Source organism: Spea bombifrons, chromosome 3 (assembly GCF_027358695.1).
Source record: "Spea bombifrons isolate aSpeBom1 chromosome 3, aSpeBom1.2.pri, whole genome shotgun sequence".
Taxonomy (NCBI): domain Eukaryota; kingdom Metazoa; phylum Chordata; class Amphibia; order Anura; family Pelobatidae; genus Spea; species Spea bombifrons.
In genome coordinates this window covers 34737501-34761101 of record NC_071089.1, presented here as the reverse complement: position 1 = coordinate 34761101, position 23601 = coordinate 34737501, and the positions used below count along the sequence as shown (strand labels likewise).

The window sequence follows — 23601 nt, the reverse complement described above, 5'->3', positions numbered from 1 at the left end:
GGAGGTTCTAATTAGTTAGAGGATGAACTTGTGTACTGTTTGTTAGAGATTGGTGCCTCCACAAAGGGTATCATCAGTCATTCCATTGCTGCTGACATTTGGATTTCAGGGTCCTAGTTTAGGACATTGTATCTGATAGGAGCAGCAACCTTTGTAACATTTTTGTGGATACTTTTTCCTCTCAAAGGGTATCAAAATCCACTCCATTTTTGCTATCCTTAAGATTTAGACAACTAGCTAGTGGGTTTTAATTAGAGAATTAACTTGTGTACCATATGTTAAAGACTGATGCCTCCACAAAGGGTATCATGAGTCGTTCCATTGCTTCTGACATTATGAAGCAATCTCAAGATGTGTGTCTCATAGGAGCAGCAACTAATGTACCATTTTTGAGAATACTGTTGCCTTTCAAAGGGCATCCAGTTTCATTCACTTGTTGCTGATGTTAAGATTAAGGGTTTCTAGCTAAAGAGCTGGTAAATGACTAGAACACTTACTTGTGTACCATTTTTTGGAGCATGACATGAGTCCTTCCATTTATGCTTACGTTTTAATTTGAGAGTCCAAGCTCAGAATGTTGTACCTGATAGGAACAGCAACTGGCATACTATTTTTGGTGGAGAAGGTTGCCTCTCAGAGGCTATCAATATCTACTTCATCGTTGCTATCCTTGAGTTTTGGGGGTCTAGTTAAGGAGGTTCTAATTAATTAGAGCATGAACTTGTGTACTGTTTGTTAGAGATTGGTGCCTCCACAAAGGGTATCATCAGTCATTCCATTGCTGCTGACATTTAGATTTCAGGGTCCTAGTTTAGGACATTGTATCTGATAGGAGCAGCAACCTTTGTAACATTTTTGTGGATACTTTTTCCTCTCAAAGGGTATCAAAATCCACTCCATTGTTGCTATCCTTTAGATTTAGACAACTAGCTAGTGGGTTTTAATTAAGTAGAGCATTAACTTGTGTTCCATTGCTGCTGACATTTAGATTTCAGGGTCCTAGTTTAGGACATTGCATCTGATAGGAGCAGCAACCTTTATAACATTTTTGTGGATACTTTTTCCTCTCAAAGGGTATCAAAATCCACTCCATTGTTGCTATCCTTGAGATTTAGACAACTAGCTAGTGGGTTTTAATTAGAGCATTAACTTGTGTACCCTATGTTAAAGACTGATGCCTCCACAAAGGGTATCATGAGTCATTCCATTGCTTCTGACATTAAGAAGCAATCTCAAGATGTGTGTCTCATAGGAGCAGCAACTACTGTACCATTTTTGAGAATACTGTTGCCTTTCAAAAGGCATCAAGTTTCATTCAGTTGTTGCTGATGTTAAGATTAAGGGTTTCTAGCTAAAGAGCTGGTAAATGACTAGAACACTTACTTGTGTACCATTTTTTGGAGCATGACATGAGTCCTTCCATTTATTCCTACGTTTTAATTTGAGAGTCCAAGCTCAGAATGTTGTACCTGATAGGAGCAGCAACTGGCATACTATTTTTGGTGGAGAAGGTTGCCTCTCAGAGGCTATCAATATCTACTCCATCGTTGCTATCCTTGAGTTTTGGGGGTCTAGTTAAGGAGGTTCTAATTAGTTAGAGGATGAACTTGTGTACTGTTTGTTAGAGATTGGTGGCTCCACAAAGGGTATCATAAATTATTCCATTGCTTCCAACATTGAGATTTGATAGCTGTAGCAAATTAGGTTCTAATTGATAAATTAGAACTTGTATGTAGTTTATTAGAGACAAATGCCTCATCAAAAGGTGTCATGATTGATTCCATTGCTGCTAACCTTGCGATTTGAAGGTCTTACTTCAGGAGGATAAATCTGATATGAGTAGCAACTCTTGATTGTTTTTTTTTGTAAGACTATTGCCGTTTTAAGACCTTGAGATTAATTGGTGTAGCTAAGTAGGGTCTATTTAATTAGAGCATTAACTAAAGTACCATATGTTTAAGTATGGTGCCTCTGACAAGGGTATCAACATTGTTTGCTAACCTTGAGATTCAGGAGTCTAGCTAACAATGTTCTAATTAATTAGAAGATTGACTCATGTACCATTTTTTAAAGACTAGTGCCTCTGCCAAACATCCTTTCTATTTATGCTTACCTTGCAATTTGAGGGTTCTAGCTCAAGGAGGTTGTAGCTGATTAGATTGACATGTACCATTTGTGCCTCTGCAAAAGATCCATTCCATGGTTGCTGACCTTGTGAGTTGGTGGTTATGTCACAAGGTTGTAAATGATTATAACAGCAACATGTGTAGACAAATCTTTTGCAAAGGGTCTCAACATTTCTTCCATTATTGTTTCTTTTGGTGGGGGTGCAGATGGTAAGTAAGGGAACATAAACTTGTCAAATAATTCCATTCTGTTAAAACATAGATTGTAAGTTCCCCTTTATTTCTCTTGTAGCCGTATGTCAATTGCTGTATTGTACTTGTCATTATCTGTAAAATTTTCAGCGCTGCCGAATCTAAAGTATAATAATAATAATCATTTGAAAGAAACACACTGTTAAAGGTAATTTTAATTGAAGAACAATTAAGGGCATTTTACATTTTCCTACTTAAGCCCAGAGGGAAGGGCAGTCCTTTTTGCCATGGTTCCCCAGAGGTTTCCTCCATAATGGGGGTTTTTCCTCTCCTGAGTGCTGAAGGATGACTCTTTGTGAGTCCAGATGTAGCCCTTTTTTTGGCCATATTTCTCACTGTGATGTTGTCTCTTAACTTCCTAATGTTCTTATCCGGAAACTGCAAAATGTTTCTTATTCTGTTTAATTTTTCTAAATAAATGTGAAGTTTATAAATCTATATTGTCTAATGTTGGTTTTATTCGTCTCATTTACTCAATTTGTTTACATTAAAAAGGAAGGTTATTTTGTGTATTGAGATTTTGGAATCAGGTGATTTTGATCATTATGGGATTTAATTTATAGGATACAAAAATAATCAAGATAGTGTTTGAGAAATACACTAATAAAACAGTTTTTGAGAAGACAAAGAGTAGAAGAGGTATGAGCAAAGTTTAGAAAAGGACATTGCCCTGCTGTATGCTTACCTGAGAAAGACAGCAGTCCTCTGGCTGTTGTAGAACTACAAAGCTCATAATCTCAGATTGTTTATTTCAGTTAACAATGAGTTATTAATCATAGTTATTAAACAGTAAAAACATCAATCATGTTCTATGTTATCGCACAAAAAGTGTGCCCAAAAACCTATATTGATGGTATAGAACCCACTGCAGGAGACTGTCTCGTTACCAAGGCAGTCTGTAGGAACCAATTAGCAACCACCTATGTCATTCAATCACTGTAATTGGCCGATTAAATGTATACTGCATGGCACACTGTTTGTCTCTCTGCCTCCATATTCTGTCTTTTCTGAACACTATTTAGTGATACATTGAGTTCCACTGAGAATAAAGGGAACCTGATTACTGATAATTCTGTACAATGTTTTTTCATTGCACCCTGACTGATTTTATTCTAAGCACCATTGCTGCCATTCACAAGATGGCACTGCCAACTGAACAGCTAATGACTTCACAAGGGTCTGTCCATGTACTGAATTCAACCACACAGTCAATGGAGCCCAGCTCACTAATCACAAGTGATCCGTAAAATCATAATAATAATAATAAAATAGTTTAAAAAATGTGTAACATGTAAAAATAATTTGCCACGGATGTCAGCATCAGGAGAACCATCCAGTTTCACAATTTCACAAGTCCAAATATACATGCAGATATGAGCAAGTCCTAAAATTAGCACTATATCTTCACAAACATTATCACATGGAAAGAGTTTTAAAAAATGGTGTTGTAAATGCCCATGGAGTGTGTAGTTTAAAAAAAAATATGATTTGATGGGGTAGATTGACTTGGCCAGGTTGAAAGATCTCCTAAAAATAGGACATGGCACATGTCTGGAATGCGCACTACTCCAAGCAGGCACGTGACTTATTTTTGCGGTAAGAGGGTCTAAATCACTATCTGTCTTCACTAGACTGGAAAATAATAATTAAATGCCCCGCTTACACACCTCCCACTCTGATATAAACATAGGTAATGCTGCCACCAAACCTGGTTAAAACGCTCAACTTACTTTTTAATCTACTGTCCCCAAATAGTTTATATATCCAAACATGCAGATTAGCCAAGCATCTAAGAAGACTACGGATTATTAAATAACTCTCTTCAAGGCAAATGTGGTTCTTATACCAGACAAAGGCAGGAACTTAATAAATGAATGATTTATTATGAAATAAAAAATATTCACAGTACATACAAAAAATTATATTAACAATTTAGTCACACCAAGCAGATAAAAATAAAAGGGAGAACAGTTAATAGAAATCCTACTTACAGAAGTACTTTATTCTATTCCCGGAGGAGCTTTTGGCAAGAATAATGGTGATTTATTGCAAAATTAGATCTTGGCCACCAAAATAAGGACACCTTAATATCGAAGTACAGGATACTTTATACCTGTTGACTGCAGGTCAGATGTCAGGGCTGCAGTCTGCAGAAGAATAGGAGGGGCTACGAGATTAGGCCACTTATTCGACACCTAGCAAAGGGTTTTTCTATCCAGTTACAGCATATAAAGGTTATATTTTTTCAGATCCAGACTTGTCAGAAATCCCTCTTTCCATAATGACCTTCCTTGGTCAGTCTGTGATATAACACTGCAGACTTCAGTTTATCTATTAAATGATTGGAGGTAACCCAACCTTGTCTGATGTCATTCTGCTAGGAAAAATGTGGGCACCTCAAATATAAATATGAGGACCCCAGATCCCTAGATCTAGATTTAATCTTTTAAATATAACCTTTAGTAGAAAAGGGGCTGAGTTTGTAACGCCTTTGTTGGTTGGAGGGTTCTGTGCAGGGTCAAAACGGTGCCTTTCTGGCTAGGAGAGGTGTCACATTTCCCAACTTGGAATGGTTTAGGCAAAAGGACTCCCATAATAACACAAAGATACTAATGAATTGGAGTAAACCTCATTTACGGTTGATTGGGTTCACTCCACATCTTATTTAAACTCTGTTAACTCTCGCCACTCCACCCTCGTACCATTTCTGCCTGAAAGGGTAACCGCTCCATGTATCTACTACACACATATTGGCTAAACACTAGATTCACAATAAACCAAGTCTAATGGGCCTGGCAGCACAGACTGATGTTGAAATTCAAAAAAAAATGCAAACCTTGTCAAGATGGCCTTTTACCTCCCAGACAACCCAACAAACCCCTATTCATGGGGGTATCACTGTACTCAGTGTTACTGAACACAAATTGGGCTGTTTTTTGACAGTAACATATACCAGGAGCTGTAAATTCATACCTAAATGTGTGTGTGGGGGGGACACAAAAACTACTGCAAATGTTGAGAAAGGCTGGTGATAAAATGTGTGCATGGAAAGAAGGAAAATATCAGTATTTGAAATACCCTGGGGTGTTTAGTTTTCAAAAATATATAATATATGATATGTAATGTTTGTGGTATAATGTGTATACAATGTGTGTGGATGCACAAAATGACAAAGAAGGAAATTATAAACAGTAACACAGCAAAAACGTTAAAACAGCCTTTGCCCAAAAGTGTACAGTCAGCAATACAAAGGAAGGCTGATATTCAAACAACATAAAAGTTCCAAGAGGGCAAGGTAACGGGTCAAGCTGTACAAGCTTTGTTAAAGAGACGGGCATTCCTTTTCTTTTTGGATTTATGGGGTGACTTGCACTTAAATTAGCCAGACTATGCCCGCTCTGTGGGGATAAGTGGTAAAAATTGCCTGGAACCTCATCTCAAACCGTCTTAATTATGGGTATCATATGTACATTGACAACTATTACTGAAGTGTCCCTTTACTCGGAAATATTTATTTGGAACCGTGGCCTGTGGGACTGAACAAAAACAACTGCCTCCAAAGGTAAGCCACAGAGAAGTTGTAGGGTCTGCTGAAAAATAAAATGACATGTGGAAGGACAGTAGCTTTTACTGCCCCTCTCGCCCATCGCTGTATCGGAAGTTGCTTTCAAAACTACAACCCACAGTGCTATTTATTTGGTGATCACAAGGACCAACAATGACTCCCTAACAAGCCCGGGTTATCCAGTTGCAATTTGTTAGCTGCAATAAATTACCTGTACCTGAGCTTTACGTCTTTAATGTCAACAAAGTCCCTGGAATAAACATCTGCTGCCGATCTAAGAGATAGAATTACCCCAAAAACTTTGCCTGAAAAGTCCTTGGATATGCAATAAAGTCTCTATATTCCTCCTGGAACAAAATAATATAAAAAATATTTCAATAATTTCCAAAAATAATTTGTTTCTTTGTGTAGTGATTTTTCTTTACACTAGATGGCGCTGGAAGACCAATAAATTATTCAGCCAGGGATTTTTTTTAACTATTTAATTGTTGTGGTATCTTTACTCAACAATTGTACATCAGGTTTGTTATGTTTCCTTCTGCGTGATGATTATACCTAAAAATATGCAGATTTTAAATATAAAAGGTTTCCTGGACCTGAGAGCAAGTTGGCAACCCCAAAAAATAATCTATACACAAAGGTGGGGAACTGCTTCAATGAATGGTAATATAAACAATGGGCGGGGATAGCAAATTACCCATACCGCCATATCCCACTATTGTGTGACTGCCCGATGGATACGGGCGACCGTACACTCCAAAACTGTAATAACGTTACTTGCAGCCACACATATCCTGCTGATCTCTGCACAAATGTTATTTGGTGGCCTTCAAGTGCCAGAGCCAGTTGGTCATCCTCAGTCAAGACCTGTTTAGAGTCAGGTCCTTTAGTTTTTTAATCCCGCTCCCGCTGATTTTGTGACCATTACCGCCCGCTTCCACAATGTGCGCGTTCCACTCCCGCCCGCTCCGCAACATATGTGTCCAATCCCACCCGCTCCCGCAACATATGTGTCCAATTCCGCCCGCTCCCGCAACATATGTGGTCAATCACACCCACCCCCTTACCTGTACTGCAGATTTTCTGTGCAGTCCCGCAAGGCTGCCTTCATGTTGCTCCCTTACAGCGTCTCTTCTCTTGTTCCACCCAGGAGCTGAGCAGAGTCATGTGACATGGCGTAAAATCACATGACTCCGCTGGCTTCCTTTTGCGGAACAAGAGAATAGATGTTGTGAGGGAGCAACGCGAAGGCAGCCTTGCGGGAGTGCGCAGGATTACTGAGACCCGCAGGTACAGTGTCTGACCGCCCGCAGCGCCCGAAAGACCACCCGAGTTTTTTGGTGGGTCCCGCAGAACCCGCATCCCAATGCAGTCCTCTACTTTAGTCTGCTGTTTGTAGTTATTCACCAACAGAAGGCTTGTCAGGAGAGTTGTGGTTTCAGGTCCTTAATTTCACGAACTTCCCTCTGATACATTGTGAAACGCCTTTATTTATGTAAATGTTTCTTTAATACCCCCCCCCCTCTGTTTTCTATATTGAGCCCCCGTGTTATTTCCTGATAGATCCCTCAGTCTGCTCAATATTCAGCCCTAGGCTGTAGACGATTGTATAGAGTCTATATACAGGTACTCAGTATATTTCATAAGATATTGGAATACTTCAACAAGTTTGTTTAAGGTTTTATTCTGAAAACCCATGACCTTTAAGTAAAGATCAGTATATACATTGCAGACCATTTACAAACACACATGCAGAAGCGCATTAATAAGTATAATGGAGGTTTGTTAAATGCATGTTCCAGCAACATTGTATCACTTTTGTTCTTCTAATGCTTGTCTTTTTTCTTCTTTCCTCCCTGTAAGATATTTAGAAAGAAAAAGAAATACTTAACATCAGAAATTCATATAAATATAAATCACACAAAATAAGTGACAAGTGAGGTCTTAAAAGCTTTTGTTACTTTATATGTATTTCTATTTCAGAGTAATAAAGTGTATCAACTGACTAAAGGCTCCATTTTCTTTTGGAATAATACAGCTATATCATTTTTTTTCTTACTGCATGACTTTACTTCTATGTTGACCCAAATATTATGTCACGTTGCCGCTCCGTCATAGGAGTCCCGGCACATTGCACAGACGTCCACCAGCTGACAGAGACAAGGATCCAGGTCCCCTGTAGCGCTGCAGGGATCTGGATCTTACTCTTATTTGAGGTTGGATTATAAAACAAGGGGTATTTTTCAGAGCATTTCCCTTTAATCGCTTTAATCTTATTTCCCATTAAGACATACTTGCCAGGGGCTGGTAATTGACTCTAAAAAATGAAAAATATACAATATACAAAAATCTTTATGTATTAGTTATTGGCAGGGCTGGATTAAGATCATCATGGGCCTGGTGCTGAGGATTTTGGTGGGCCTTTTTATAGAAATAAAATCAAAAGAAGCTTAACTCCTCAGCATCCATGTGTACTGGATAAGATGACATCAGTGCTAGGCAGATAATATAGGATATAATCTAATGTGATGGGATTGGGAGTACATCAGTACACTAAAAAAGTCATCATACACAGGGTGCCTGAAGTCACTAATCAATTTTAATAAAATATGCAGATTGAAATAGAGTAAATAACACAATAACTTTACTTCTCCTCTCACTGATTTTTGGGCCTGGAAAGGTTTGTCCTTTGAAGTGATCTACAAAGGAGGGTGCTTTATCTCTGAAATGGTAAAAATTAAATAGTTCAATTTATTTCTACAGTGCCAGGAAACAGATGACCAAACACACACACCAGGACAGGCTCTGCCACATCAACAACCAAACATCAGGATGGGCTCTGCCACATTGACACCCAAAAACACACACACCAGGACATTTTCTGCCACACCGACAAACACACCAGGACAGGCTCTGCCACACCAACACCCAAACACACACACCAGGACATTGACACGCAAACACACACACACCAGGACAGGCTCTGCCGCACTGACACACACACCAGGACAGCCTCTTCCACATCGACACCCAAACACAGGAAAGGCTCTGCCAAACTAACACCCAAACACACACACACACCTGGACAGGCTCTGTCACACATCTGGATGGGCTAAGCTACAACAATAAAAACAATGTTTTTTTCCCACAATTCTTTGTCGTTGACCCCCCTTTTGTGTTTTTGCCCCCAGCACAGATAAAATGATGCCCCATACTGCAGGTTTGGTCAGCAATATGTAAAAATTATATGTGTCCTGGAAAACAAGGCAAATTTGGTCACCCTAATGACCCCACACCCTTGCTGAATTTTCTAAAATGAGAGAATGTGTAAAAAAGTTACTTGGTGCCATTTAATGGAGTACAGGAGGAATGAGATTATTTAAAAGTTCAATTATTGAAGGTAACAAAGTTTTATTAGGCTGGTCAGTAAGAGCAAAATTTAAAGAAAACACTGTGATACCCCGCAGAAGTGGCCAGAATAGTAAAAAACAAGAAGCATTTAGTAAATACAAAGAAAAGCAAAGTTAGGAAGACAGACAGATCTATAAGATTAGGCAGAAAGAGCATGTTATAAGAGCTGCCAGAGCACATGCAGAAGAGAGAATTGCTCTGTTAATAAAAAGTGCCACGGCTTCTTTGGTGGAGCACTGGAAGGTCATGTGATGCCTGCGCTCTGTCATAGAAGCCACTGGCTGCCAGAGAGAAGGATTCAAGTCCCCTGCAGCGCTGCGGGGAATATGGATCTTAGTCTTGTAATCAGATCTCTATTTGAGGTTTGATTATAACGAATATAAGACGAGGGATATTTTTCAGACCATTTACTCTGAAAAAACTAGAGAAAATACGGTATTTACCTAATTTCTTCAATTTCTCCTTTCTTGTCATATTTACATGTTAATATAAAACAATTTATAAACACAAAATGCAGCTTTTAAATCATTATTTTATTTATTGAAGGTAAAGAGTTCATCAAAACCTTTTTTACTCATGTGAAAAAATAATGCCATTACTGGTTGCCATCCTTTGCGCAAAAAGTGCAATCAAACATTTGCAATAAATAGCAATATTATTATTAATATTGGTGACTCTTCTTGGCAGAGTTGTCTTAATTCAGCCACATTGGAAGGTTTTCGAGCATTACCTACGGATTTAAGTCAGGACTTTGACTTGGTAGCACCGAACCTTCATTTTGTTTATTTCGAGCCATTAAGAGGTGGACTTGCTTATGTGCTTCGGATCATGGTCCTGCTGCATAACCAACTGCGCTTGTGCTTTAGGTCACAAACTGATGACTGGACATTCTCCTTCAGGATTTTCTGGTAGAGCGCAAAATTCATGGCGTCATCAATTATGGGAAGTCGCCCAGGTCCTGAAACAGCAAAGCAGTCCCAGGCCACCACACTACCACCACCACCGTGTTAGACTGTTGGTATGATGTTATGGAATGCTGTGTTAAGATTTACCAGGAAGCATGTCTTTCAAAAAAATTCCACTTTAGACTCATCAGTCCACAGAATATTATCCCAAAAGTCTTGAGGATCATCAAGATGTATTTTGGCAAATGTCAGACAAGAGTTTGTGTTCTTTTTGTTCGTTTTCTCCATTTGTAGATAATGGCTCTCACAGTGCTTTGCTGGAGTCCCAGAGCCTTAGAAATTGCTTTGGATGATTTCCAGACTGATAGATGTCAATGACTTTGTTTCTTCTTTGCTCTTGAGTTTCTTCAGATCGTGGCATCATGTGCTGCTTTCTGAGATCTTTAAGCCTACATCACTTTGCAAAAAACTTTCTATTTAATTGATATTTAGATTCAGCAGGGCTGGGAGTAATCATGTCTGGGGGTGTCTAGTGAAATTAAACCCAATTATCATTTAAATTTGGTTAATTAATTGATTCAATAAGTAAGGGGGCAATTACTTTTTCACATAGTGCCAGGTTGAGTAGGATAGCTTATTTCCCTCCCATACATAAAATCTTCATTTGAAAACTGCATTTTGTGTTTTACTGGAGTTGTCTTTATTTAATATTAAAATTAGTTTGATGATCTGAAACATTTCAATGTGACAAATGTGCAAAAGCCAGAAAAAATGGGAAAGAGTGGAAATGCTTTTTCACAGTACAATGTATATGTACGCATATTTATTTTTTACTACGTGTTTGTGCATCTATGTTACGCTTTACAGTATAATAAAAGGGGAGGTACAATAAGTGCAGTCATATAATACGCCCCCCGGAAAACCGAGATCTTCAAGCAGCTAAATGGAGGAAAATTTAGCCAGTGTTTAATATGTTGCGCCTACAACATAATTACATTGAATGTTACATGTGTCGATATTCAACGTACTCTACTCAATATACTTTTGTAACTAAATATACATACAGTTTTGAAATAATTCTTGAATGATAAATTATTATTAATTGTTGCTATGGCAATAGAATTGTTTAATTCCCAATGTATGTAGTCCATTATGGCTACGGTTCTCAATGCCAATGTAGAGTTCTTCTGTGTATGACCAGGCATGAAGGGTCTTTTTTGTGGCCCCTAGTGGGTGGGGGTCCGACCTACTTATACATTGCGGGTATTTTCTTACATTACATTGGGACCTACCTTCATTGGAGGACACCATATTTTCTGGAGTGACAGCTGGCATTCTCCTGGTCCAGGCAGGGCTGTAGCAAGGGTGAGGCGAGTGAGGCACTCGCCTTGGGCGCACCTGCGAGGGGGCGCACAGCTGCCCGATCAGAAGCTGCAGGTCTGCTTGGGGAGATCACGGACAGTAGCATTTCTATATGGGAGAGGGCGACCGGAAAGGCCCCCTCCCCTGTGCCGGTCTTCAGGGGACTGCACGATTGTGCTCTCCCCATCCAGCCCTGCTCATCAGGCGCCCCCGTGGGCAGTGCGCACCCAGGCACCATCAGCACTGGTCTGGGGTGGAGGTGCCCGATGAGCAGGGCTGGTTGGGGATATCACAATCCCCCTCAAACCGGCCCAACATTTGACAGACCTCACGCTCCCTATTCAGACCTCGTCTTCCGTTCTCCCTAACCACTATGCGACGGCAAATGATGCAGAGCTCCGGGATATGATGTCAAGCAGAGGCCTGGAGTGACAGACCTCGAGCTCCCACCACAGGATGGAAGATAGAAGATGATGGAAGATGAGAAAAGTAATAGATGGGAGAAAGGGCTGTGTATAGATGTGTGTTTGTAAGCTGGTGTGTGTGTGTGAGGGCTGTGTATATGTGTGTGTTTGTAAGCTGGTGTGTGTGTAAGTGCTGTGTGTGTGTTTGTAAGCTGGTGTATGTGTATGGGCAATATGTGTGTGTGTGTATGAGCAGTGTGTGTGGGCAATGTGTGTGTGGGCAGTGTGTGTGTGTGTATGGGTAGCGTGTGTGTGTATGGGCAGTGTAGGTATTTCTGTGTTTGTAAGCTGGTGTGTGTGTATATGTGTGTGTGTAAATGTAGGGGAGTGTGAGGGCAGTGTATGTGTATACACGTGTTAAAGGGCAGGTGTGTGTTTGTAAGCTGGTGTGTGTGCGTGTGTAAGGGCAGTGTAGGTATTTGTATGTTTGTAAGCTGGTGTATGTGTATATGCATATTAATGGGCAGGTGTGTGTGTGTGTGAGGGCAGTCGCGTGTAAGGGCAGTGTATGTGTGTGTTTATGGGCAGTCGTGTGTAAGGGCAGTGTATGCATATATGTGTGTTTATGGGCAGTTGTGTATAAGGGCAGTGTATGCGTATATGCGTGATAATGAACAGGTGTGTGTAAAGGCAACATGTATGTGTGTTTGTGTGTTTATGTGTTTATGGACAGGTGTGTGTAAGGGCAGTGTAAATAAAACAACCTCTGTAAAAAAAAAATAGCTGGGGGGTGCAATTTTCCATTGTTGCCTCGGGTGCAAAAGGGCCTAGCTCCGGCTCTTGGTCCAGGTGCCACAGAAGGGCACCATCTGTCACCCAGAAATGTGGAAGTAGGTCTGATCGCCCATACTACATGTAGCACTATATGTGTCTCATAGACAGAACCCAGTGACTCCCTCTTGGATGTTCGGGAAAGTGTCACCAGACTGCTTTGAAGTATTCAGTAGCTACCAACAGCACTCAGGTTAATGATCTCGCTAATTACTTATCGTTAAATGCTGCTTATTACTCAAACCGTGTCATAAGCATTCAAACAAAGAAAAGGAATCCCAGCACTCCAAACAGCTTCCAGTCTCTAGGACACTTTATTAAGCGAAAACAAACAAAAGCAACGTTTCGGCCAAACAGGGCCTTTGTCAAGCTGTCATAAGCAGACACACAGCGTTCACAGGTGCTCCCCGATCCACCCAGAACTGGTTTACGTTCCTCCTACTCCACAGGTAGCTATGATTTTAGATAATCTGCTATTGGACAGAACATAAAAAAACCTAACATGGCAAACATTCGTCAATCTAAATATGTCAGCGTCCGCAGAGCAGGGTGAGAGACAAGGAACGTTCCCTCTCTCACCCAAACGTCCAATTTTGCACCAAAGAATGAATGAGCCCCATAATTCTTGTAAGAGCCTAGCTGGGAACTCTTAAGGTTTGACCCGGAGTCCGTGGTTTGTTGCCCAAATATCAGCGTCTCCGGATGAAGGAGTAAAATCTCCAGATCACACGGTCTGGAACTGACTCTGTCCTATTCTACACTGCTGTGATCATACATAAGACCCCTACTTGGTGCTTTTGATACCAGTATGTTATGGATGATATCCCTGCTTGAATGCAGGTGACTCAGTTAAGCGCATCTTTAAAAAAAATGACAAGTCTTACAATTTGGCAAATCACTCCAAAGAATCTTCTTGACGTGCTATTAAAGGGTTAATACCTAAATAGTTGCAGTCAGCTGACTAAAGAAGCTCTCCAAGGTATGCCTAACTGGCACTGATGTCACGTCTGATGGTTCAACTGACCTGAGGCTATCAGAGATGAGTCCAGTCTTGGACATGCGCCTCTACTTCCGTCATTCCCCCTCTCCATCTAAGAAGGTTCTGCACTTTAATGCATTGCTGGGCTCTGGGCAGACATTTCAACACCTGAAAGACCCTCTAAGCCCAGTCTAATGGTAGGAGGGCACAGATCAACCACCAGTACAAATATTTTAAGTAACAAAAAAGGTTTTTACGTTCCATTCTCAGGATGGCATCCTACATAGACACGTAACAGTGCGACGGCGGCAGGCACCTAACACGCTGCCACCAGCGTAATGTCCTTAATGTATGATGGCGCTATATACAACAATAAATAATAATAATAATCATACAACAGGCCATTAAAATACAGAACAGAAACGCATTGATAATGATCACTGTCCACAATTTTACAGAAACTCAATATGCGCTGGCTATGGATGAGTTAATCCCGGTATATAATAGCAATGATCATATATAATGTGATATATGATCTACTCTTATATCATCATGAGGATCACATATAGACATTTAAATGCCCCCCATGGGACCTCCTACAGAAACTCACCCATCGCAACTCCTCTGGAGGCCACTTTTGCTGCCTCTTCGTGGTCCTGGAGTGAGAGCAGATCGCGCAGGTCGCTTCTCACCCTGTTCAGTCTGGTTTCGCTCTGCAGGCACTTCTCCAGCAAGTTGCATAAAAGGGTGTTACATTTCAGCTCCTGGGCACCCCTGGGCTTCAGCTTCTGCTTGCAAACGTGGCACCTGTCCACTGCTGGCCCCCGCAAGCACCTTTTGCAGAAAGAGTGGCCGCATCTTACAGTTACAGGGTCCCAGAGGGCCTGCTGGCAGGAGGGGCAGTTAAAGACATCCATGGGTCACAGGAGGGTAACTCTCCACCCCGCTTGGCACGCAGCGGATCCGGACTCCGGCGGAGACAAAGTGGGAAGAAGAAGCACAAAGAGCCCCTGACATAACATGTGCGGCAACATTACATAAAGTGTGTGCTCACGTGACTGGCAGGGGTGGCCTCCCATTGGCTGTCTCTGGGCTGCCCTCCCTTGTTGTGAAACAGCCCATGTTGTTGGTTTCATAAGGGCTGCGATGAGGAGGGGGGCAGGCGCAGGCGCAGGCTGTTTACATGTGTGTAGGGAACAGTGGCGACTCTAGAAACAATATATAAGGGGGGCACACAAGATACCACAGTCAAACTGGGGGGGCATTAATAATTTCCACCATTAAATCATACCACTGAAAACACACACACACACACACACACATATATATATATATATATATATATATATATATTGCCAAAAGTAATGTGCTATGGAATGATACTTTTGTTATTGGACAATACAATACTTGATCATTCAACATGGGAAGCCTGAAGCCACCATTTAGTACGACTAATCCTTGAAATCCTTTAAACAACACAATACCTTAACTTTTCCACTAAATGATTTCAGGGCCTAATATTAGTCCCTGCTGCCGATATATATATAAATATATATATAAATATTAGACCCTGCTGCCGATAGCAGGTATAGATTAACACATTAACACACAAACCCAGCTTTGCATGTATAGATCAATTGAAATACACTTGTGATCTCAGCACTGAAGGTATATATCAAATAAACAGAACCAGACATACAAATCCTGTATTTGCAGGTATACAATAATAATATATGAAATGTAGCATTGCAGGTATAGATCAAATCAATACATGGAAACAGCATTGCAGGTATTAATCAACTGAACAAGACATACAAACCCTGTATTTGCAGGTATACATAAATAATGTATGGAAACATAGCATAGCAGATATGGATCTACAGAATAACACAGAAACCCAGCTTTGCAGGTATAGATCAATTGGAATTCACATAAAAACACGGCATTAAAGGTATATTTAAAACCCCCTAAATTACAGGGATAGATCACAGGTTGCACACCCCAACCACACTGCCCACATAGAACCTGGCCAGCACCCAGATAACACACATACGATTTGCCATCTTTGTCCCATATACACCCTGTCTGTGCCATCTTGGTCCCCAAGGCTCAAACATCCTGCTAGTGCCATCTTTGCCCTTCCACAATTATACATCTATGATACACACAATCACATTAACTCATGCTCTCCCTCATTCAGACAAATCATCCACATATTAACTCATGCTCTCCCTCATTCAGACAATTCATCCATTTTAAGAAACTACACCCCTTGGAGCTTCAAATGAGGGGCTACATGTATTTCTAGGACAAAAGTTGAGTGCACAAATAATGATGGAATATGTTGCTTTGGCTTGAAAATATGTTTTTTCTAACCATAATGACATGTTCATTTGTGTCTTGCGCACTCCAGGTTTGTACTAGAAACACATGCAGCCCCTCATTTGATGCGCCAAGGGGTGTAGTTTTTGCAAATATGTACTTTTTGTGCCATAATTTAACTTCTAACGTGAGCAGTAATGCCATGTCAAGGCTTCAACCCTAATTACTGACCATTCACACGCCTTTCATATCTCCATTCACTCACAGAAGCACACGCCATTCTTTCCATACATTTACTCACAGAAGCACACACCATTCTTTCCCCTTACAATCCCAAAGAAATGATGGTAAAGGGAGAAAAAAAAATCACTTTTACAGCAAAAATAAGTTTTGTAGTAAAAATGCAAGGCGCTCCAGGGATGATATGGTTACTCACGTACCGCACAGGCTAAATGGCTGATTTTAATAATATTTGCAGTTCATCAGGATTTCAAAAATTGCCTCCCTCTACCGTTGGCTAAATTTAACCCCATGATCAAAGGGATCATAGGATTAAAAATTAGTATCGGCCATTTTTAAAAAGAAAATGTGACTTTTTAAAGCTATATGATCGCTGTGGTAACATTGGCTATCACAGTGATCATTTAGCTAGAATACTTAAACTTTTTTTTTTTTGAAAGTTAAACTACTTTATGTTTAAATAATTTATTTTGGGGGTCTCTAGGCAATTTTGATCTTTTTTTATCTGCCTTTAGAGACCCCCCAAATCATTTTTTTTACATTTTTATTTTTTTTAACTTAATATTTTTTATTCTTTTTTTACAATCTATATACCGTTGGAAAGGTGAGTCGATTACCTTTCCAACGGTATATGTTGGGGGTATGTAGCTGCTTAGATGCCTGAGATACAGGCATTTAAGCAGCATGCCCCCATACCTCTTTAACTGACAATTGTCAGTTGTTAATAAAGTTGCGCGGTGACGTCATCGCGTCATTGCGCGAGACGTCACCGGGCAGATCGGGTGGCCCCGGTGATGCCCTTCAGTGTGAGGGTCAGATCGCCGGGGTAGGTGGTGATGGAGGTCCACAGACCTCCATGAAGGTAAGATAGTGCTAGTGACGGCATGGTGCCGTCGTTAGCACCTGACTGGGACTGCTAGCGACGGCACCACGCCGTCGTTAGCAGTCAAGGAATGTCCTGGGTGGTTACAAATTCGGCGGGGGGGCAACAGGGGGGGCAAGGAATAACCTAGGGGGGGGCAATTGCCCCCCCTTGCCCCCCTGTAGCGACGCCACTGCCTCTAGATGCCTTCATTTATTACCCCCCAAAATCAAAATATTAATTTAGGAAAAAAACAAAAAGCCTGAATATAAGACTACCCTATAGGAAAAAAGTTTTACTAGTAAATATTAATTCATGTAAACTAATTTTTATATTTAATAAAAGCTATGATTGAGAAAAATATATTTTTTATTTCCTTTTATTTGCCAACCTGCCCCCCCCAGTTATGCACATCTGCCCCCAGGCTTGCCACTCTGCCCCCAGAAATGCCTTATACTCTCCTATTTGCCACTCTGCCCCATGATGTGCCTTTTAACCCTCTATATGCCACTCTGCCTCCAGAAATGTCTTATACCCTCCTATATGCCACTGTGCCCCATGATATGCCTTTTAACCCCCTATATGCCCCTCTGCCCCATGATATGCCTTATACCCCTATATGCCACTCTGGCATATAGGGGGTTAAAAGGCATATCATGGGGCAGAGGGGCATATAGGGGGTTAAAAGGCATATCAGATATGTCTTATACCCTCCTATATGCCACTGTGCCCCATGATATGCCTTTTAACCCCCTATATGCCCCTCTGTCCCATGATATGCCTTATACCCCTATATGCCACTCTGGCATATAGGGGGTTAAAAGGCATTTCTGGAGATATATATATATATATATATATGTATATATACTGCTAACAGCAATCACACACCTATCAAGCCAAGGCAGCCAGTACATGCTGGAACCTGGGGATGTTAGAAGTGTGATTACAGCCTCCCTATGCCATGCTACCACCACCACCCCCCTTACACATCCATGCTATCACACACACACACACACTCATTCACAAACATTTAAATACTCATTCATTCCATTAACCACACATACACACACACGCTCAACCCCCCCCCACACACACACCCGCACCCCCTTACCTGAACTGCAGATCTCCCACTCGCAGACTTCTGCAGGGGCCCGGCTGTGCTAGCAACTTCTCTGGCCCCGCCCCTAGAGGAAGGAGGGGGCGTTAGATTATGTGAAGACTGTGCTAGCTTCCTGTTCTCCTGCTGCTAATAGCAGAGACGCTGCTCGCGATCAAAGCCCGGTAAGCAGCACGGCCCCAGCAGAATGAGGTCTGATTAGAAGACGAGGGGTATTTTTCAGAGCATTTGCTCTGGAAAAAACCCAGTCTTATAATCAAGCAAATACGGTAATAGTGACTAAAGTAGTGCTGTACAGTGCATGGGCGTCTACCTAGGTCAGTCATTCACTCGTTGTACAGCACTGCTGAATATGATGGCGCTATAATACTAGAGTAGCGGTGGGGCCACACTATGTCTTCAATGCCTCCAAATTCTTCATGCGATTGCTTGGAAAGAACAGCATGGTGCTTAATTATCTAAATAGTGTATGTATATTGCATGTATATAATATGTAAATATTATTTTTGGCTTCTGTCATCGTTGATTTTCCATATTATTCTTTTTTTTATATGTAGATCCTTGGTGATTTCTGGTGGGGGTATCCACCGATTTGTAAAGCCAATATGGCGCATAGGTATGTAAACTACAACAAAGGAATAAAAACAAAAGTTAAAATCACCAATGGAAAGATATTATAAAAATGCGGAAAAGGACAATTGCTCATTTAAACCAACAGGTGTCATGGTACCTAGTTGGACAATCCTGTTTTAAAGTCATGACGGTCCTGGCAGGTGAATTGTCGTTAACCCTTCTTTTTCGGGTGATGTGCCAGGATCGTCAATTGTCATTAATGGGTTGACGAATGAACGTGGTTCTTTGTGATCACTATATATTATTATATATTGGTATAAATCCCCTATGGAGGCCACCTAAACCATGTTTCAAGGACCTGCTTACTCTTCTTCTAATTACCTTGGTCATTAGAGACCTGTTACACGTATGTTTCATGCTTTGAGCGCAGTGTGGGGATTCTACATACTGCCGGGAGGCACCTGCTGCATGTAGCGTTCTTATGGATTCAGATTTATAGTTTTCGGGTGCCGAGGTGGTAACTCTTATGGGAACATTTGGAAAAAAAATGTGTTTCTACCAGAAGCCAATAATTATTTTCTTACACACGGCCAGAAAAGGACCTCCCAAGTGTGAAGTTAGGGCAGCCCCGATGTTCAGGCTCTGCCCTGCGTAGATGCCCCTTGTGGGGGATCCAGTCTGATCTCTAAATGCAGCCTTAGAAGCGCCATTGCTGGTACTGTGGAACGCTCATACCCTTCCGGGAAATAATGATTTCATTGTGTAATATTTGTCTAATGCATTCAAGAGGGCTATTACATAGCAAACCGTGGAAAATACACTACACAACACGATTTGGGGAACAGAAGGAAAATAAAGAGAATAAAAATATATTTTAACGGGAACCATTGTAGGTCTGTAATCATCAAATAGTAAGAGTGTGAAAAATGCAACAAATAACCAGCTAGATTTTGGGCCATTTTCATGTATTATGAAATGGTTTTGATTTGGGGAGAGGATAAAAGGAGGGGGGACGCTGGGAGAATCCAGGGAACTTGGGGGTTCAGCCTCTTGCAGGTCTATTTGGAATTTTGATTCAATGCCACAGACACAAATGCAGAAGAATTTGGCCGTACACTTCCCCGACTTGAAACGTCTGCTGAAGAAGTTGGCTGTTGTTCGCCATGTTGGCATTTTAGCGGGGAGACGATCCCCGTTCCATGCTAATTTCTGAAAGGGTTATCGTGTGCACATCCTCATGTAGGAGGAAGCTAAGCTGTGGAGGAGGCGCACTGTCATGAGTTGGACAATTATCAGCATGGCTAGCCATTTCGAGACATATTTCTGATAACGACATCATATGGACGTCCTCGTATGGGTATTTCAGAAATATAGCTTTTCCACATAATCCTCATTTAATTCTTCTAACGTGATATCACTTCCCGTGCTGGTTGCGTTGTCAGTTATTTCCATCTCCTATTCCGTTTCTCTTATCACATTTGCCTTCATTTATCTGGTTTAAAGTATCCGTTTATTCTTCATCCGTTGGTGATCGTATTTAGAAACTGGCATTGAGTCAACTGACTGTTAGTTCCTTCCATGTGCGGCCAGCCAGCCGTTCTGTAGAATGTGTGATTATGCTACATAAGATGAAGGCTAATCTGTTTAATTATACAGTTTACTGCACATCCTATACCCGGGTTCTGTCTGTAGATAGATATGTGTATGTATATAGTGAAAACCCGGGTATAGGTTGTGTATGTAATCATTTAATAGATTATCGTGTTTCTGATATAATTTTGTCTGCTGGTTTTTGTTTTGTTTGCGTTGGATACGTTGTGTTGGTATGGATGATTGTTGCCGGTTCTACTGCTCTATGACATCAGAGATGGTGAAGCGCACTCAGCAGTGTAGATCAGGAACGGAGCAGTCCGTTGCTACCTACTGCCTTTTGTAGTGTGCTATTGACTTCATTCAGAGAATATAGAGATGGATATCTTAAAGGAGGATTGTTTCAGAAATCTGTACTATAAAAACATCATCTTCTACGGCGTGGAAGAGAACGAGCCTCCTTACGATCCCGGCTGCGAGGTGAATGACGTACACATGAGGACGGTATCCGAAATAAGTCTAGAAATGGGTGCAGATCTTCCCAGTGGAGACATGGAGCCTCCTTATGTGATTACTTACCGGCCGTATGAAGACGTGCACATGGACACACTGTCGGAGATTAGTTCACAGCTCCGTTACCACCAACACGAGAACGATGTGCACAGGATAGCCGCCTCCGAGATCGGCGTTGAAATGAGCTCCCGCTCAGAGACTCTCTCCGCCAAAATGCCAAGAGGGGGGAAAGCAGCCCGATTTTTTAGAAGGCTCTTCAAGCCAAAAAGATTCAAGGCCAGGTTCTTCTGCGTTTGCGTCTGTGGCATCGAATAACGTTCCCAAGAAGACCTGGGAGATGCTGAACCCCCAAGTTCCCTGTCATTCTCCTGTGATTCCCCCTCCATGTACCCTTTCCCCAAACCATGAGATAATAAATGAAAATGACCAAAAATCCACTGGGTTATTTGTTCCGTTTTTTGCCGTCTTCTCTTTCGATGTTGACCCGCAGAGTTCCCAGGTATGCTTATGGGGACCTTGGGGGAAAAAAATCCTCAAAAAGTCTTTGCCATTATTATTTACATTCAACCATAAAATAATACCCCAGAGACCTACCACCCAAGTGTCCTTTTTTGTGGGGTAGTCCTGATTTTCTGGCCTTGCCCTGTGTATCTGCTTGTTTCCAAGCAGTGGGGTTTATGGCTCGGTTGAGGAGATCCTTTGATCATGTCACATATTTACACATTGCAGTATATGGTTTGAGAGAAGAATTTGTCTGGGCCAGACCGGTGACAAAAAGGTGGTTTAAGTCCAGCGGCCACTAAAGGTCGGACGTGGTGAGTGTAGGGGATACTATCCAACCCACTGACCACCAAACAATGGCGGGTGTACCATACGGCAAGTCCACGGCTGGTCTAAGAAGGACAGTTTGCAGACGTGTCGGTCTGCCTGGGATTTATAAGATGCTGCCTTCTTGTTCGTGGCTTCATGTTAACAAGCCTTCTACGTATCCAATCTCATTTAACGCGAAACGGAACCACGATTGGTCAGTGGGTTGGATAGTATCCCCTACACTCACCACGTCCGACCTTTAGTGGCCGCTGGACCGTATTTTATAATATTATTGTTATCATTATTATCATTATGTTGTTGGCTTTTCACCCTTCTGTACAGGGACGGAGGTGGTTGCCGCAGTCGCACTATGTAGGTGCAGTGGCCCTCTCCTTACTGGTATCGTGGTTCCGTTTCGCGTTAAATGAGATCGGATACGTAGAAGGCTTGTTAACATGAAGCCAGCAAGAGCAAGATTATTCTCTAATTGCTATTTATGAAGCGGCCTTGTGAACAAAGATGGAAACATTGTTATTCTTTTATAAGAGTTTGAAGACGTTCTTACTGAAACAATAATGGTTTCAATAAGCGCAACTCTGATTGAATGCTTTCAGTTGTGATCTTGTCACTTGCTTTACATGGTATTCGCTTTGCTTTTTGTACATGCGCTATACGTTTGCAGCATGCTTCACTTTATTGCATGTGCAATGGTATAAAGTCTGTGTGATGCGATGACAAAGATAGGCTTCTTGTCCAGGTACGTACTTCCCAAATAATTCCTCTAGATGCCTTCATTTATTAATAGAGACTAAAATAGTGCTGTACAATGCATGGGCGTCTACCTAGGTCAGTCATTCACTCGTTGTACAGCACTGCTGAATATGATGGCGCTATAATACTGGAGTAGCGGTGGGGCCACACTATGTCTTCAACGCCTCTAAATTCTGCATGCGATTGCTTGGAAAGAACAGCGTAGCGCTTAATTATCTAAATATTGGCCAATTAGTTCTCATCTTGAAATACCTTTAGTCTATTAACGCATGGATGTTCATTTCCGCCGATCTCACCCGGCGCGCCTTTGACTCTCTCACACGCGTGCGCTCCCATTTATGTCTGCACTACGCTAACGTTTGCTTGTGACATTAATTCCAGATGCTCGTTCCGCTCCAGTATTACTTCAGTACCATGGAGTTGATAGCAAACTTGAGTCTGTCATTAATCGATGCCTGCATTATCCTTTGGATATCCTTTCTTTGGATAATATTTCATTATTTCATAAATGTTTTCTTTTTCTTTTTAATAATTTCACTAATTTAATAATTTTTATTATAATGTATTTATTATTTTATATGCATATGATTTATCGTCACTGGTATGAACATTATTATGCACATTGATTTATATATGAACATGAATTTATAATAACAACTAAAAGAAAAAGTTGTCACATGAATAATTTAGGTAAAGAGAATTATGCACTTTAACAAGTTTTGAATTAAGCACTCAATGCACTTTAATTGTTTGTTTATTTATTTATTTATTTGGCACAATGTCCCGTAGATTAGGAGTGAGGATAAACAGGAGGAAAGATTAGTTCCATGTTGTATCTTAGTGCTCCAATACGGCGGTAGCCGCCCAGAGGTCCTGTCTTTGCCCGATGTTTGGACCTATGTGCGCATACTTGATGAAGGTTATCTCGAGCCTGCGCACCACGAGAAAAGCATCGGATGCGGGGCAGT

At 41.2% G+C, this 23601-nt stretch overlaps 1 protein-coding gene across 3 annotated transcripts in view; it reads right to left on the bottom strand.

Moving 5' to 3' along the window:
• Positions 1-7611: 7611 nt before the first annotated feature.
• The window catches only part of LOC128483561 (LON peptidase N-terminal domain and RING finger protein 2-like), a 224433-nt gene continuing 208443 nt past the window's right edge, over positions 7612-23601 (bottom strand). The window contains exons 1-3 of one of the 3 annotated variants that reach the window (XM_053459784.1): positions 14446-14773; positions 8604-8665; positions 7612-7799 (exon numbers count right to left, since the gene is read on the bottom strand). In XM_053459784.1, coding sequence (XP_053315759.1) covers positions 7756-7799; positions 8604-8665; positions 14446-14576 — 237 coding nt within the window. In that variant the 5' untranslated portion in view covers positions 14577-14773 and the 3' untranslated portion in view covers positions 7612-7755. Of the gene's footprint in view, positions 7800-8603; positions 8666-14445; positions 14774-23601 lie in introns of those variants that run through there. The other 2 variants (XM_053459783.1, XR_008351084.1) reach the window with 2 other exon arrangements.